Genomic DNA, 17,982 nt, shown 5'->3' on the forward strand with positions numbered 1-17,982 from the left:
TGGAAACCCATTATAGAAATATGCCAGATAAATCACAAAACCCCATATGACAAGTAGGTATGAGAAAATAGAAGAACCTGAATTTTAACGAATTTTTACGAATTATTATGACTACATATGATAAATTGGAAGAAAGAAAATTAGCAAAAATACTTCAAGCTTAGCATCAACAAGACGGAATTCTCGGGGGAATTTATAGCAAATATTAAACAAAGAATTAAGACAATCGACCAAGATTTGACTATAAAAACAACCAGAGAACCTCCATGGAAACTACTTTCCCAGGCCCACACACATAGCCGAGGATGGAAGTACCATGGAACAAGGATTCCTTAGGAACTAATGCAAAATTCAAAGTCGTGTTTATAATAGGAAATGTAGATGTCTCCCAAACGGACTCAATGAAAGTAATTACAGGGAAAACTACCCATAAATGACAGAGATATGACTAAAACTCCCGGAAAACGAGGACAACGTTTAAAAGGCAAGCACAAAGAACAAGCAGTAACGACCGAGACGAGCTTGATAGCCCATTAGAAAGGAAGGGATCTAATCTTAATCCACCCAAATTTTCATAATAAAAGGTTCATGCATCAATGAGATATCCAATAATGGGAAAAGCAACATTGTCAGAACCGTGCAAATCTTCGCCGATGGTAGCTGTAGGCGACCGAACGTTGCCCGCTAGTGGTAAAGGCGTCCTACGCACAACCGAGCTTTAGCGAGGGATAAACCCCACCGATCTCGAGGCCGAGGCTACTTAGGCGAGTGAGCTGGGATTTCAGCTTCAACGACTCGAGGAGGAGCGTTGCGCCTCGTTCTCGACACAGTCCCGATACTTCAGAAGGTCGGAGGTCTCACAGGGGACAGAGGTAAGCTTAGGGGTGGATTCTAGTTGATTTCGAACTACAGTACAAGCATTAGTTACAAGCTGTATATAAGCGCTAGGGAACTGAATAGGGAATAAGTCGCCAGATCTCGCAGAGATTGCGGGCAGAGAAAAGAAGGAGGAAAACAAACAAAGAGCACGTGTTCAAGACAGCAAAGGTCAAGCGTGACCTTCACTGCGAGGTAACAAGGTGTGGAGAAACATGGGACAACAGGTCGCAGCACTCTGCACCGCTAGGTCGTTCAACGACAATTAGGAGAGGGGTTGTGGAGAGGTGGTGGGAAGTGGTTAGACGGCGACGGGCGGTGAGTGGAGTGTGCGGGGAGTGTTCAGGCGTGGGAGAAGGTCAGGGAGGAGGTCGTCTGGCCCCGGGGAACGCCGGGTCGTGACAAACATCAAAAGTCCGGGCTCAGGGAAAAGACGATGTTTACATAGGATCCATAATTAAAACATACAACGAAATTTACACGGAAATTATAATAAATAGGAAACTATAGATATGCAAATTTTCAGCCCAAACGGTCCAGCCGTTGTGAAGTTATACCAAAGATGGGAATATAGAAATCCGCATCATGTTTAATGACACGTGAGGGTGGCGATGCGAAGGGAACTGGCCATCAGAACCAAGATCCGCACTTCGGCAGATTGCAAAGACCAATTTCTGTCCAAATAAAGAAGACCCCAGTCAAAACAAAGCATGGAAAGTACAAAACAACCTTAGATCATGAGGGAAAAATCTGAAATAAATCACGGAAGCCCATATGAAGGATACAAACACCTGAGCATATCATAAATCCCAAACAATTAAACAGAAATGGTGCCCACATACGAACAACTATGGGAACAACACACATGATTACCGAATGTGTGTGCAAACTTTTGCTAACTCAACGAATACCAAGAAATAGAACACAACTTTAGTACCATTGGAAAGGTGGGAGTAAATGGAAATTTATGATACCAAGAACGTGAAAAACCATTCAGAAATGAATGAGATACAAGGACATGAAGTTAGTGTTGGAATATGGGATGGAGTAACCTCCCTGGCATAACGGGTGAGTAGTGTATGGATGCACACTAGAGGCCCTGGGTTCAATACCAGGCTTGTCCATTTTATGTCATTTGTCCAGTCACCTGGTTTACCTCATTTGGATATCACGGAGTAAGTCCAGGCAGGCAATGTGCAATTTCTTCATGGTGGACAGCCATGGTACATCAATTTGGAGGCTAACACCCCAAATTGAGGGCGAGTGTTGGAATATAGGATGGAGTAACCTCCCTAACCATCAGGGATGGAGTAACCTCCCTGGCATAACAGGCAAGTAGTGTATGGATGCATGCTAGAGGTCCTGGGTTCGATACCAGGCTTGTCCATTTTATGTCATTTGTCCAGTCACCTGGTTTACCTCATTTGGATATCACAGAGTAAGTCTGGGCAGGCAACATGCAATTTCTTCAGTTAGAAACCTGAAAACATGCAGGAAGACAGCTTCTAGAGGTCCAGAGCCCCAAATAAAATACATAAAAATATGATATCTTCGAGGACAACCTACTATAACAACAAACAATACATATGGAGGACTAGGATGTGTTAGAATGGGGCGGAAACGGACGACTCCGGAGTGGAATCGGAGACTTAGCGTGGAGGGACCTTGGCCTCAGCGACTCAAGCAGAGCGCTGTGCCATTGCTGTTTGTCCATTTGGTCCTTAATTTCACAGTAGGTGAGCAGGAAGTCTCTTGGGGGCATTTCAGGTCGATTTCGGACTAAACCAAAACGAGTATGTACAAGCGCCAATATATATAATGGAAGGGGCAAAAGCACAAAGAGAACAAAGGGTGACCGAATCGGAACGAAGACGTCCGAACGGGAACAAAGGGTAGAGGGAGCGGAGCGGTACCGAAGGTCATAGGGCAAGACCTGTGATACGTCCGAAAGGAGGTAGAGAGGGCGAGGCCCAGAGGGGCAGGAGGATGAGGGGAAGTGGGGATGATGACTAACTGGCTAGAATAGAAAGAAGCAGTAGTCCAAATAGGGATGAAGGGAAAATGCGAGAAATACATTACAGGCGGCGAGAGTGCCGAAGGCGGTCTGCGAAGCTCGGGGGTTGCGGAGCTTACGGAGGTTACGGAGGCGGGGTTGGAAGTCCGAGGAATATTGGCAATGGTGTTTACGTAGTATGAGGTCACTAATGCAATGGACTAAGGCCGAGGTGGAGTCAAAGTCCGAGGTAGGGACTATGATGGAGGCTCGGAGTAAGGTACGAGCGGTGTCCGAGTGCGAAGTACGGAACAGCGGTGGAAGGTCGTAACTTGGTGGAAGGGTGGCGGAGGAGTAACGGAGGGAGGAGAGAGGGGACAGGTAAGGGGAGAAGGAGTGGCGGAAAGGAGAGTAGTCAGGTCCGAAGGTGAGTATCGGAGCGGATGGAGGAAGCGTAGGGGGATAATGGGAGGGTGGAGGTGTTGTGAAGGGGGAGCGGAGTAGTAGGAGGGTGGCGAGTGGGGCGATGTTCGGTCCGGGATGAATATCGGAGCGGATGGAGATAGGGTCGGAGAGGTAAGGGGGAGGTGTGTTTGCCAGGACCGAAGGTGAGTATCGGAACGGCAACGGTAGGTTATGACTCCAGAGGTGAAGAGGGTGGAGGTCCGGAAGTCGGGTCGGGGTCGGGTATGCACGGATATGACAGGATGCAATAATACAAAGGGGAATCAGGGGAGATGGATGAAATCCATGAAAACCACTAAACTATGATGGACCATGGCGGGAATTTTAGGGAACAATATACCAATGAAGCAGAGAGCTATAATACATTTGTTTGAGCAATTTTTGACTACTAGCAACTTTTTCTTTCGGTTCTAAACCTGAATAATTCACTCATTTATCATTTCAAGTCTCATTTCAACTAAATGTTACTGGATAAAAATAGAATAAATCAGCTGAAGGTCTCAGCGCAGCCGTATGCATAGTAATGCGAAGTTTGAATTCAGAATGATTGAGTCATAGCAAACTTAATGGTAAATATGAGGAATTTGAAATAGAAAACTGCAACAAATGCAGCGCAGTCAAGTTCTAATTAACCATTAAAATAGCTTAGGCAAGGAAGGACAATAAGGATTCTAGGTGCAGTCTGACCGCAGTAGAGCCACAGTTCAGCACAGCTGAGTGCAGTAGAACTATTGCATGAAAAATTCATTTTTTTATTCAGTTTGAGGAAAATACACTGTAAATAAATCCTGTAAATACAAGGTAGAGCATGAAAAAGGAAGGCAACCCAAGGAATATAAAAGGGAGACTCTTTCTGCGACCTTTTGCCCCCCTCAGAGAAGTAAGAAAATAGAGTATTATTTTTCTCAAGCATCTCTGGTTGTCACTCCAGTGCGAAAAAGTGATATACAGTTAAGATTGCCACTGTAGTAAAAGGCAGCAATTAAGGAGAGAAATATTAAGTAGATATTTCAACAGGAGAGCTGGTTAACACTCCAGATTTCAAAGTGTAAACACAAAACAGTTATTTTGCTACTGTTAAAACAAGCAATAAAATAAGACAAAAATAAAACAAACTCAAGGGACACTCCAGACACAATCTAAATCATTAACTGAGTAGAATCTTTGAAACTTCACCAAGTAGAAGATTTAATTCAAGTTAAAATCCAAATTAAACAACTCTACACAGAATTACACTCAGACAAATTAAGAAATTACAATAGAGGAACAGCTCTGCAGGGCTCAGTTTATCTGTAAGTCAATTCTCAGAAACTTTTAGACTAACCCATAAAATAGAATTAGCCAAAACACTCGGATTGGTACTATAATTACAACAAATATTACTAGTACACTTCCCCATCCTAACTAAAGAACCAGGGAACAGCTTGGTGGTGGTCTCATTTGAACCTCCCAACTGACCTTCCTTCGTTCTCTCCTTCACCGTGCAAACAGATGAGGAACTTGTCATATCCATTCCTGGCCATCGACTTCCGGTCCCTCCAATCCCTCCGGCCTACCTCCGCTCCTTCTTTACTAACCTCGGAGCTCCCATATTCTGCAATCCTCTCGGTACCCCTCGATGGTCACCACCCCCTCCTTTCAATTTATTACCAACACCTCCCTAAGTACGGAGCCCCGAAGACTTCCGGACAGCTCCGACGTCCGCTAGCGCACTCCCGCCTCCACTGGGCAATACACTCGCCTGCCCTGCAGAGCCCACCTTCGGGCCCATCCCTCCTTTCCGTTTCTGGGTTATCGCCTGCCTTTCCGTTAACCCTGCGACCCAACTCGTCGGTAATATTCAGTCGGCTAATGTTTAACCCCGTTAGCTCCGCTCCGTTCAGCTCTGCCATTTGCGGACCCGTCTTTGCTGTAACCATATATATATCTCCAGCTTGTACATAGGTTACACCTCAGTAATAAAATCGACTAGAGTTACCCCCCTTCAGTTCTGGTTGCCAGTTAGTAAGTTAGGGCACAGACGTGTTACTAGGCACAGCACTCTTGGCATAAGTCGCTGAGGCCGAAGCCCTCCGCCACGGAGACTTTCCTTCGTCTCGAACCTGGTCTCTGACAGAACTGAACCCCTCATATCCCTACCTTCATCATGACAATGCCATTGTTGATTACTCACTTCTTACCTTCATCAATGACAATGCTGTCATTGATTATCTATTTTGTACCATTCCTCCTTCATCAACAACAATGTCGTCATTGATTATTCACTTTATTCTTTGACAACAATTCTGCTGTCGATGACCTCAACCTTCAACATTGTCACTATCAATGATGGTATTTAATGACTTGTTCTCAACAGCGTTGAAGCTGTTTTTCTTCTTATAATTTCCCACAATCACAGCAACAAGAAAGTCACTTCATCGAGATCTGGGTGCATATGTTCCAGGAGAAACTCTAAGTGGGCTTCGCCTACAAACTACTATTATAGCCTCCTGCAATGAGTGTGCCCCATTTGCATACATTCTTCATATGTAGAACATCAAATTTAAATTTCTTTAATATGCTTGTTTTCCCCTTGTATATGCTTGTACCCTGTCTGCGATTTAATATCACAAGGGAGGAGGATGTGAGGCCCTGGCCCATGTCTATATTCCACCCACAACATCAATTGATGTTGTGTTGTCTGATAATTATGTTGCAATGCTAATTTAGCATCACAGAAGCTTCTCTATTTATTTGTGCTGAGAATGTATATAAACCCTTGGGGTAGCTGTAAAAGGTGGACCAGCCTTTACTTCTGCCCTGTCAATATACAGCCCATAAAAGCATATTACTAGACAGACCATCTCAGGCCTGAGGTGAATGGGGGAATGGAACATTACCGTCCCCAAACAAGTAAGCAATCCTACACAACAACAGGGCAGCAATGAAGGAATGGGAGGAAGGGAGTGGTTGGGGAGTCCAGGGCACCCTAGGGCAGGATGCTGAACCCTGACAGAATGGGAAGATGAACTCCCTTTTGACTACAAAGAAACTGTAGTGCTGAGAGATCCAACTAAGAGAAAATTCCTGAGCTTGACACCTTGAGTATTATAAGGAACCCCTGACAATTGTCCAAGATGGACCAGGGGTATGTGATTCTTAAAGAGTTTTTTGTGATTATTTTATTTTTGTTAGCACCCAGACCAAACCCAGGACAGTCTTAGGACACAGTAGACTTCCTCCCCATGAATTTAGGGGGTTAGATTCCTAGCCTGCTTGCACCATCTTGCCCCACATCTCTAACATATGTGTTACGGATACGGAGTCTCCAACGACCATATCCGTCGCATGGTCAAAGACTTCTCCTCTCTATCATTCCCCCCCCCCTCTTTCTCCCTTCCGTCCTCTATCCCAATACCCTATCCTCCTTACCTGTTCTACCCCTTTCCCCCCCTCGTGCAAAGCTTTCCCCATTGGGGTTTTGGTGCTGGCCGAGGTTACTTGTGTTTCATGGGATTTCCCACGACCTTACCATTTGTAGATAGTCACGCGTCTTGTACGGTGAAGGAGCGGAACTGAGAGTGCAGTTTTCCCTGTTCCTGGTTGTGGGGGAGTGTACCTGTTGAGTACGGTGCTGTGTTAGTGTTTTGGTTGCTTTTTCAACAGTTTAGTATGCTATAGAAAAATCAAACAATCAAACACCCTGCGGAGCTGTTCAAATAATTCTGTCTGTCTGAGCCGACTCTGTTCTGTTCAGCTCTCAGTCAGAATTCACCTAATTCTACCACTTTTTAGTTTAGGAAGTGATTACTCCTATGTGTGGAGAGATACTACTATTTTCTCCCTTCACACTGTCACTTTTTGTTCAGTAGTAACAAACTGCTTCTAAGTGTCTTACTTAGATGCCTATAAATCTCCTACCTCACTTATCACACTGTTGTTGCCTTTTGTACAGTGGCAAACTTAACTGTCTTATCACTTTTTCGCACTGGAGTGAGAACCAGAAGTGCTTGAGAGAAATATTACTCTATTTTCTTACTTCTCTTACTGTTGTTGCCTTTTGAACAGAGGCAATCTTAACTGTTTCTATCACTTTTTCGCACTGGAGTGAGAACCAGAAGTGCTTGAGAGAAATATTACTCTATTTTCTTACTTCTCTGAGGGGCTGCAAAGTGAGCGAAATCATGGTCCTTTTATACCTTTCAAGACCTTTCTTTCCCACGCTTTGCACTATTTACATGCAATAGAGTATTTACAAGCTTTTGTTCTAGAAAGCCCTAATGACTTGCCCAGATGACTTAGTCAGATATGACTCAACCAAAATGACTTGGTTAGATGTGATGGGGCTGCGTATGACTCAGTCTGAATTGGTTTCAGGCTGTGCATTTCTATTTTCAAGAAATGACTCAACCATATTATGACTCAACCAAAGTGACTTGGTCAAAAATGACTCAGCTGGAAATGACTCCATCAGAAATGACTCAGTCAGGGTGTCATATAGTTCTGTCTAGAAAATATTTCTAGGTAGTTGTTCATAGGTTCATATAATCCATATAGTGTAAGCATGTGAGGAAATGTTCTTCAAAGTATGTTTTAACATAAACAGTCCAAAAAAAAATGTCATAAAAATGTAATGCATGTCAGATCCCCCTTGTTCCACAGCCATGGGAACATCTGGTGAATGTCTGTGCACAGGGAAACTTGTGCCAAGACTGAGGCTGAAGTGTGGTCACCTTACCAGTTAAAGTGTTTAACTTGTCACATGACCTTCAACATGGTGTCGAATCCAAGTGATACACACAACCTTGATTGACTCCTTCAATTACTCTTTCCTCCCATTCCAACTTGCTATCATACAAGGGTCAAGTGTCCATGCATGTGAGGTCATTCTTTAGTTGTTGATGATGTCCTCGGAACTTTCCCTACAACGGAAACCGCCGAAGGCAGTTCCCGCTAACTAACAACTACTCTCTACAACTGTCTTGTGTGTCGTCTTCTGTACAACCCATCCTGTGACTCAACTGAACCGTGTGACTGTACAACTCACAACATGTCCTATAAGTCTGGTTATGTCGAGTCCTCTAACGGTCCTCACCGTGAGAACTCGAGGTCGCGAGTCGAAGACTCTCGACCTGTGTATCATCCTATGGAATCTGTACCCTACGGGACCTCATCTCTCCGCTCTCCCCCCAGTGCTCGACAGACAATGTCACATCACGATCTTGGTGATTGTGAATACTCTGAGGTCCACCTTCCCGTGACGCCAGCACGTTCGCTATGCGAACGCCAAGTAGCCGCCCGTCCACCGTCTGTTCCCTCCTTCGTCAGTCATCATATTCCCCCGCCAACAGTACGTTCCCTTTGGGAACACCAAGTCACCGAAGGCCCCATTAGTCAATCCTTATTGCACACTCATGATATCAACCTGCTACCAGTACGTTCGCGCTGCGAACGCCAAGTACCCAATGGCAGTTATACAAAGTTCTCACCCACCTCACAAGTCGTGACCTCACACACGGTACGCTCCATTGAGGAGCGCCAAGTACCCGTGGCTGACACGTCCATTATGACGTCTCCGACTACCTACCATCAATTCCTTAATAGCTCACTACATCACCAATCACGATCGATGGGAATTCGATCGTCCACACCCTTGCAAGACTGGGACCACTCATCGATTACATATCCCATTATGGTACAGACTAGATATGACGTTTGTCATCCTGCTATAAGAACGGATCGAGGATTGGGGATTTCCCCCCATCCCCGTTGAAGGAGCGGAGCTGGATCACCTTATGTAACCAGTTTCCTACATCCAATAACGATATTAGAGTTTGTGCTGATTTGCGTACTGACCGTGTTTTGGTTGCCAAATATATGATTGTTCACTGTCTAAACAACAATAAACACCCCCCAACGATCTCACCTGATGTATAGATCGTCTACGGATAAAATTCTATATTGACTTTACTATGATTTCTAGTCAATATTACACCTATATTTACCACTTTTCAGTAGGATGTGATTTTCCTGATAATTTACTGAAGGAAAACTGCTAATAAAATAATTCCGCAATAAATGTTACTCAATACAGGAGTGACCAAACTGCTCTTTCTATCGCTTAGAGTGCGTGCTAGTTATCTAGCAGGTTCAGGATCGCTCACTTTTCTCCTGTGGTGTGATAACCAAGTATTGCTGAGAGATTATTCAATTAAGAAGTCCCTCCACCAAATCCTCACTAATTCTCACTATGACACTTTTGTTCAGCTGTGTCTAACTGACCCTAACTCACGCTTAGAGTGACGTGTTAGTTTTATATTAGCTAACAACTAATATTTGCTTTTATCTTTTGGAGCAAACGAACCAACCACTGGTGAGGAGAATTAAACTTTTATTTCTACCTGAGGTTTGAGAGGGGGCAGAAGCGGTGGCCTTTTATGCTTTTCAGAGGCCTCTCTACTCCCACGCCTCGCACTAGTTACATGTGCTACATTTGTATTATAGATAGTTCTAGAATGATATAGGGGGTTGGGCTGTGTAAGCTTAATAATGGACTTAGGACATGACTCAGCAATAAGTAATTCATTTCTTTGTCTTTTGGGCCGATCTCAGCGGGATCTTGTAGCGCTGAAGCTATGCTCTACACCGCCTTAATTACGAACGGTTATCTTTAGAAATGACTCGGCTATAAAGGAACTTCCTAGACTGTTCTCTAATTGACCCCTTTTTGTGAAGCCACATCATTACTAATGTTCTAGAGCCTTCCCAATTAATTAACTGATCCGCGGACTTCTGAATCACTTCATGCTTATGATCCGAGATCCAGATCATCAATCATTCCTTTGTTCCGATTTATTTGGGCTTAAAATCAAAAAGTTTTGATGAATCATGGGAAAATATACAAGATCCGGTTTTTTAGCATTTTCTCCTCTTCTGATGCGATCAAAAACTGTCCGCCCACGCCGGGGAATACTCTATCATATGGTATTCGGTCTGCCAGACTTCCGGGCGCCAATATATTTCCCTTGAGTCACATTACCTTTTGTAAGAATTAGCAAATAAATATATATGAATTATAAGGTGTTTCGCCGTTTGAGCGATATCTCCGTCAGTTTTGAAGCTTTTAGAATGAAACAAAACCGTGGATAAAGTTAAGAAACAGTCCTTCCAGATGGTAAAAAGATTACAGTCAAAAGTTTACTGGTTCCCGAGATATTTACATTTCTTTCCCAATGTTCCTTCTTATTCTGCCGTCTATGTGCTATTTTCTTGTTGTAGGGATATATTCTTTGAATATTACACCTATGTCAAGTTCTAGGCATGATTGTAGTAGATTAAATCTCATACTACATGGGTGTAGATATTTTATAATGATCTTCTAATGTCTGTCCAGTCTCATAAAGATCATGAGATCTGTTAAACGTCTGAACTTGTCACCTGTTCGTTGACTATTCTGATAGATCATTGTTTTATTCTTTGAATATTATTTCTCCTACACCGTAACAATATGATACTAAAGTGTACTTGATGTGAACTATGGGGACAGATGATGTGTGGGTACACATCACCAATCCTTACAGAAGCCCTCAGAATTTCTCAGAACTTAGTCAGATCCTGACAAGCATGCACCACACTTAAACAAACATCTTACACTGACACAAAGGAGAATTTACATTGCCATCAGCATGCAATCTATCATAATGTGAAAAACTCAAACACAGATAGAATTTCCTAATTATGTTAACCCAGTCTGGAATGCTGCCTTACATAATCTTCCATCCAAATTGGATATGTCTGAGCTTCAGCCTGCCTCCTTAGATCTACCAAGTGGGCCTTAATAATCTCAAAACCAATGGCTTTGGCCAGAGGAGGTGGCACTGCATTTCCAATCATTTTTCGCTGCTGCAGCACATTCAGAGCCTTAAATGAGGACTGGATTAGGACATACCTCTGAGATCAAATTTGTTCCCATTTCATAGTCTTTTGAAAATCCTGTTCAAATGTTAGTTGAAACATAGGATATGAATCATATCATCACCTTGAATGATCTTCTCCTCCATTATATCCCAGAAGCGATCCTCCACAGGATGATGCTGTGGACGAGTTCGTATTGTTTCAGCCAGCTCTGGCCAGTTGCCATAACTGAGGAAATATCAGGCTCTACATGAAGACACACAACTTTTGGACTTACTACTTTGTTTCCAATGCATCCTCCAACACAGATTTCAGTGAAACTGGGGGGTACTGGGCATGCATTACATCATTCTTGGATGTTACCAATTTCAAATGGCCAATGTTTAATGTTGTTGCTCGACAAGTGAACTGGTGAGTGGGTGCAGGCAAATTTGGAAGAGTCAAGCCAGATTGAGCTGCAATCACAATGAACCTTTCACGAGTCTGGGGTACACCAAATGCAGCAGACTAAGGGAAATGGTTAGCAAATGCCCCCTGAATATAAAATGACTCACCTGGAGGATCCCCATCCGCATCTGATACCTATACCAAGCACATGCATTGCAACCCAACAGTTCTTGCCCAACAATAAATAAGTGACTCACCCCAGTTCCACAAGAGCACAAGAAAGGAATTTAACAATGATGTGCTTCTCCCCTTCTGGGAATTGATGATGAATTACCCCCAGCACATTTTCCAATACCACATAAGAGGGTCTGAGTGCTTCAACCCAAGACAAAACATTGGCAACAAGAATTGACCTGAAAACCCAGATCATCAGCCCAACATGTCACCCCTACACAAGACTTCCATACCGAGGGTCAAGGATCTTCTTGTTCCGATTTGCAAATGAAAATGGTTGACTACTTCATGAGATCTTGATGCAAGTAGTCTATTTCCTGAAACTTACCATGGGAAACCAGCACAGAGCACCGGTATATTTGCTTGATGGAGGGAATGGCCAATGCCAGTGTGAGGAAACCTAAGGTCTGCATTGTGTTGAAAAAAATCTCGCAAAACCTCCTCAGTGTCAGCACAGAACATCCAGGCAGAGGGATAATTGAGACTACCAAATCAATCAGTTAACAATCTTTTACATTCATTTTGATTCACCTAAATGTGCCTGCAGTCAGCTCTGAGTTTTCAATAGCAGCTTTCACATCCAGAATACCAGTCTGTTGGAATCCAGAGGAGAAGCCACCAGCCCCAGAAAAGAGGTCAAGAACACCTAGGCTGTAGCCTAAATCCCTTAGCTCAGGGATTGCACCCAAAATCTCCTCTGCAGAGAAGAGATGATTGGAAGGGACGTGATATGTATCTTTCAGATACACCCTTTGTCTCTCTGCCTCACAGGCCAGACAACCAAGAGAATCATCCAAGGAATGACCCAAACCAGGCCAGGGATAATGATCAAAAAAACACCCCTGGGTGTTGTCCCATACAAACCTGTCTCTGCAGTGAACTTACATAAGGGCCAAACAGTCACAAGAACATACCTGCAGAAATAATCAGGGTTGGCTAAATCTGGTGGGTCCTCACCAGGTGGAACAAATTTCAATGAAATCCTCCCACGAATGAGGCTTAATGGCTTGTTATCACATTGAAGTGTCTCAAAAAGCTCTTGAGTGTGCCCCAACTCCCCAATCGGGACAGTGGAAGAGTGACAGAACCATTGAACATGGCACATCAAGCTGGATAGATTGATGCTAATGATCTTGCCTGTTAATTATCAATGAACCAAAATTTTTGGAACAGGAAAAGGCTAACACACCAAACCAGAGCCTTGCATAGGGATTTTGGGACTCCAAGCTGGTTGGTGGGAAGTTTCCCTATTTCAGCCTATAAGCATTTGAGTGCACAATATGAGGATGTGGCTTACATCAGGTTTGAGTAATATATAATCCCCAGACTAGAACATGGCAAAAAATGTGCATGTCAATTAATGCTTGTGCCAACTGCAAAATTTTTGACCTGATAGGAACCTGCAACATCACTAACTGAACTTTCCACCTCCTGGAGCCAATCTTGAAGCATAATATTCTGATCTACAGCCTCACTGACAGGTTTTTCCCGTTGGCAAGCAAGTTGATTCCACAATTCATAGGGAAACCCCTTTGCAACCACTCTAAGAACTCTAGGGGCACAAGCCTTGAGTGATCTGCACAGCTGGTGTGGAGTGTGTAGATTTCCCCTGTGAGGTGGCACACCTTCATCGCACAGAGCTGTGTAATACTTGATGAGAGGACACCCCTCAAGATGTTTCTTTGCAGAAGGGATAAGCGTGTGGAGATATGCCGCAAGATGGTTCGGTATGATCTGTGCCTAAAAAACAATGTTAATCGAGGACTCCAGTTAACATAGCAACTCACGGTGAGAGTGAGATTCTCTTCGCACGACTCCAGGGGTGGCATGATATGCCAGTCCTGGCTGCGTAGAATCACATCCGGTAAATGATGAAATTCCAAGCAGGGGTCCATAAAAGCTGCATTAACCATCACCTGAATCAGGCGATGCATCAGCAAGAAATTCCCGTGAAGGGATTCTTGCTCCGCAACAGGATTTAGCAATATGAGCCACCTGTCTTCGCACTCTAACCAGAACAGGCTAACAAATCGTCAGAAAATGAGGACACAGACAAGTTGAACGCTGACCGGTCTGTTCCAATGTCATACGGTTGAATCTGGGCATCATTGACAAGGATGCGCTCCACATCCTCCCGGCTATTTTCATTCCTATCTTGCGGATACTGTTCAGCCTCATTGCTTACATCCCCGCAAAAAGGCGTCTGGGACCCAGAGATTAAAGCACGACCTTCCGGTGCAAAAAGCCGTTCCACTTCGAGGGGTTGGCCTTCCAAATCCATCATCGAAAAGCAATCGATATAAAAAACTGGAAGGTTAGCTAGCCACAATGTGAGCATATATATTGTATGGATCCTTTAGTGCTTCCGACGAAACACCTACTGCGCTTTCGCTTGGTGAGATTGGGCATTATAATTTGCGCGACTGATCTGTTCAAGCTTTGGGCAGGTAAACGTTGTGGCGTCGTCACTTCCCGTTTTCTCACGATTTCATCCATCATAACAGTGCGTGATTGAAGACACCCAAAAATCTCTGAGCTAAGCCCGCCTTCTTCAGTGGAAGAGGTTTCAACTGGTTCTGATTCTGACTATTCGAGGTGAGGTCTCTGATTGCGGCTGGAATCCATGCTCCATATTCTCCGTCTATGACAGTTCATGGATCTCTTGGTTCCTGGCGTCTAAAGGCAACGAATACTTTTGCGAGATCGAAGAAGATTACATACTGGACAGATTTAACCTTACTGGTCTCGCTCCTGAATGCGCTAACTACTCGCAAGCGCTGGACCTCATTACTGATAATCTTGGTAAGCCACTGACACCGAGTCTCCCTCCTCCTTAATGCTCTCCGCTTGCATTTAGATGAAGACATCGATGATGAACTTCGCCAATCCATTGAGGTCCAGGCGCGCTTTCTATACGGACTCATTCATGCCCGATGGATCATAACCTCTCGAGGCCTCGCGAAGATGGTATGGCGCACTCGCACAAGCTGGAATCTATCTAATATTTCATCCCGTCGAAGCTGGAAAAGTACAAGAAAGCAGACTTTGGGAGATGTCCGCGGGTCCTTTGCCACGCCCATCCATTGCTTCCCATAGGCCTGACGGATGCGCCATACGAAAAGGCCGTTAAACTCTATTGTCCACGCTGCGAAGATCTGTACTCTCCAAAATCTTCTCGCCACGGCTCGATTGATGGTGCTTACTTTGGCACTACGTTTCCCCACATCCTTTTCATGGTCTACCCTGCCATGATCCCTTCCAAAGGCTTGGACAATTCATCTTCGGCAAGAGAAAGAGATGGACGACTGGAGAGGAGCGGGCCCAGCCAGATCGGAAGCTCAGCCAGCACTGCTACAATTGCACTGAAGGCAGAACAATACCGACCCACTATTTTCGGCTTCCAGATTCATGAGACAGCGAGGCTCCAACGATGGCAGGAGGCTACCCGGGACCGGTGCGATCTTTTTTCGAATTACTGTCGATCAAAACTGAACCATGATGTCAACGTTGTAGCCAGATTGCGATATTGGAGGATGCAGAGCAGGACAAATAGATGTACCATTTGTCAATGTATATATGTCCGTCACCATAAACATCGCTACTTGTTTGAGGGCTGGCTCCCTGAACTTCCCCAAATTTGACTCCGTAACCAGCCAGAGATCCACTGAGCGCTTCGACCGACACCTAATCTAGTTAAGGCGACCGTGTGCGGACGTCAAGAAGCTTCGAATGTCATTTGTAAAACTCAGCATCTTTGGAACCTCCTTCGAGGTTGGTGCTTCGCCCCTAGAGCTTGTCATGACCCTCGCAAATTGATTCCATAGGTCACAACACGATACGGGGACCTACAACCCGTCGGAATGGGTGAGTTCAATGTAAATAGGTGCCTTGTTCTGCCATAACACAACCATCATGATATAGGCGCGTTTGGACTGGTTTGGTGAGCTCAGTTATCCATGACGGCTCGGCATACCATTAACATATCTCCCCCAGCTCGGCAAGGGACCAGCTCACTGAGTCGGCAGTGGCGATCAAGAAGATCATGAAACCATTCGGGACACCAGTTCTCGCAAAGAGGACATACCGTGAACTCAAACTTCTCAAACACATTCAACATGAGAACGTTCGTGATCTCAGCCCAATTTCCTGTGATCGGATGCTGAGGTGATATACCCACGGACTAGATAATCAGTCTCAGCGATGTGTTCATATCACCCCAGGAGGACATGTATGTAAAAGCGATCGGTACTGGCATACTTGGAGGACCGATCATCCCATTGACAGATACTTTGTAACGGAACTACTCGGCACGGACCTCCACCGTTTACTGACCTCCCGACCGCTGGAAAAGCAATTCATCCAATATTTCCTGTACCAAATTCTGGTGAGACGTCGATGGCTTCCATTTTTCAAATCACTCACATCTCAATATAAGCGGGGGCTCAAATATGTTCATTCCGCCGGTGTCGTCCACAGAGACCTTGTACGCTCCTTTTTCGGGAAATCCTCAGTTCGCTTATCATGGCGCACAGAAACCCAGCAACATCCTCGTGAACGAAAATTGCGATTTAAAGATCTGTGATTTTGGGCTCGCACGGTTGCAGGACCCCCAAATGACTGGCTACGTCTCAACAAGATATTATCGCGCACCAGAAATCATGCTTACATGGCAAAAGTATGACGTAGCGGTGGATATCTGGAGCACAGCGTGTATATTTGCAGAGATGTTGGAAGGGAAACCATTATTCCCAGGAAAGGATCGTAAGTACGGCTTCGGAAGCTTGCCATGCCAATCGCGCTAATTCTCAATCTACTCCGCTAAGACGTGAATCAGTTTTCGATCATCACAGAGCTCTTGGGCACACCTCCAGATGACGTTATAGAATCCATTGCGAGCGAAAATGTGGGACCTAAAAACTTAGACCGTCTTCCCCTCCTGATGCGTCATCGCTCCCTAGACCCTCCGATTCGTTCAAAGTCTGCCCAAGCGGGAGCGCGTACCCTTCCGCAACAAGTTCAAAAACACCGATGAAGATGGCGAGTAGCCCGCCATATATGTCTAATACATCGCATTCAATAACTTTCTCCATAGCACTCGACCTCCTCGAGAAGATGCTTGTCTTTGATCCCCATAAGAGAATCAACGCAACTGAAGCATTGAGCCACTCTTATGTAGCTCCATATCATGATCCCACAGACGAGCCAGTCGCTGCCGAGCCTTTCGACTGGAGCTTCAACGACGCTGACCTACCAGTAGATACATGGAAAGTCATGATGTACAGCGAGATTCTTGGTGAGTATCTTAAGGAAAACTGCTGAGAGATTGCATTCACCGTATTCGCTCGCCTGGATAGACTTCCATCAGATTCCTGGGAGTGAAAGCAACGAGAGTTCGGCGCTCAGTGCAGCTCCAGAATAGGCCCGCCTTACATTGAAGCTCCCGGTCCCCGTCGAGACTCGACACTGTATCTCCACCGCGTCACGTCCAGGTTCCGAACGAATACCTGTTTTTGTATTTGCAGTTGTTCCATCACGACTTCTATACCTTCTTTGAGTCTTATTTTGGAAGTTCGCCGTAATGTCTTCCTCTCCCCATTCTCCTCACCCAAGAGATAGACCCCTCATATACAATCAATGGCTCTTTCCGTCTTGACCCGGCCTTGCTTTCACAACTAGTAGAGGCAAAGGTTCAAGGGAACAGAGTCGAATTAACGGAGTCCACCCTAACTTTCGTAATTTTATTGATTTGATCTATCGCCGAATTCTTCACTCCGGGGCATGGAAACCGGTGATTTACAGGTCCTCACACACGAGAGGATGCCGTTCCGACCTTCCAAGCAATGCGACTGGTATGTAATTACAATTTGCATTCGATGTACACATGAAAAAAAAAGAAACACGAATGTTGCGGCCAAGTTAGCGGTTAATATAATTTCCCATCTACGTATCCCTGCGTCAGGTAGAATCGGTACAAGAATGGCCTTATCCCCAATTCGTGCGACGCCTAGCTCCATGCTGCAACTGCAAGTGTGGAGATCTAGAGGCGATCTTCGAAACAGAACTGAACTCGGTCACAATCTGTGAGGTCTCTCAGAAGTCGCCACACACAAACCAAGTTCAAAGCTAGAATTTTA

The 17,982-nt window shown here is 44.8% G+C and overlaps 3 protein-coding genes across 3 annotated transcripts; 2 read left to right on the forward strand and 1 right to left on the reverse strand.

Moving 5' to 3' along the window:
- Positions 1 to 10,989: 10,989 nt before the first annotated feature.
- Positions 10,990 to 14,292, reverse strand: EI90DRAFT_3295062 (S-adenosyl-L-methionine-dependent methyltransferase). The gene is made up of 15 exons (XM_039067454.1): positions 13,918 to 14,292; positions 13,636 to 13,870; positions 13,238 to 13,588; positions 13,146 to 13,175; positions 13,038 to 13,095; positions 12,763 to 12,985; positions 12,380 to 12,712; positions 12,177 to 12,332; positions 12,082 to 12,129; positions 11,872 to 12,027; positions 11,782 to 11,809; positions 11,505 to 11,734; positions 11,352 to 11,455; positions 11,262 to 11,305; positions 10,990 to 11,215 (listed from the first exon to the last, which is right to left on the reverse strand). The coding sequence occupies exons 1-15, from the start codon at positions 14,184 to 14,186 to the stop codon at positions 11,054 to 11,056; spliced, it is 2,427 nt and encodes an 808-aa protein (XP_038907881.1). The 5' UTR covers positions 14,187 to 14,292; the 3' UTR covers positions 10,990 to 11,053.
- Positions 14,196 to 15,401, forward strand: EI90DRAFT_3147937 (casein kinase II, regulatory subunit; the record flags this gene model as incomplete). The annotated part of the gene is made up of 6 exons (XM_039065559.1): positions 14,196 to 14,295; positions 14,404 to 14,443; positions 14,499 to 14,650; positions 14,706 to 14,815; positions 14,869 to 15,302; positions 15,362 to 15,401. 6 exons carry the CDS (start codon positions 14,196 to 14,198, stop codon positions 15,399 to 15,401), a joined length of 876 nt encoding a protein of 291 aa, XP_038907882.1.
- A 176-nt stretch (positions 15,402 to 15,577) lies between these two features.
- On the forward strand, positions 15,578 to 17,733 carry EI90DRAFT_3147938 (CMGC/MAPK/P38 protein kinase; the record flags this gene model as incomplete). The annotated part of the gene is made up of 11 exons (XM_039065560.1): positions 15,578 to 15,619; positions 15,673 to 15,731; positions 15,842 to 16,012; positions 16,133 to 16,232; positions 16,284 to 16,331; positions 16,381 to 16,609; positions 16,672 to 16,751; positions 16,807 to 16,885; positions 16,941 to 17,141; positions 17,203 to 17,250; positions 17,648 to 17,733. 11 exons carry the CDS (start codon positions 15,578 to 15,580, stop codon positions 17,731 to 17,733), a joined length of 1,143 nt encoding a protein of 380 aa, XP_038907883.1.
- Between the last annotated feature and the right edge of the window lie 249 nt (positions 17,734 to 17,982).

The sequence above is a fragment of the Cantharellus anzutake genome (genome assembly GCF_015039405.1).
Source record: "Cantharellus anzutake strain C23 chromosome Unknown EI90scaffold_205, whole genome shotgun sequence".
NCBI lineage: Eukaryota > Fungi > Basidiomycota > Agaricomycetes > Cantharellales > Hydnaceae > Cantharellus > Cantharellus anzutake.

Excerpts from the sequence above, each read along its gene's own strand:
- EI90DRAFT_3295062 (XM_039067454.1), bottom strand. The coding sequence starts at position 14,186 with ATGCTCACATTGTGGCTAGCTAACCTTCCAGTTTTTTATATCGATTGC. Across the intron at positions 12,130-12,176 it reads CTCTGTGCTGGTTTCCCATG|TCAACCATTTTCATTTGCAA; the intron begins GTAAGTTTCAGG and ends CTCATGAAGTAG. Across the intron at positions 11,810-11,871 it reads TGTGCTCTTGTGGAACTGGG|GTATCAGATGCGGATGGGGA; the intron begins GTGAGTCACTTA and ends TGCTTGGTATAG.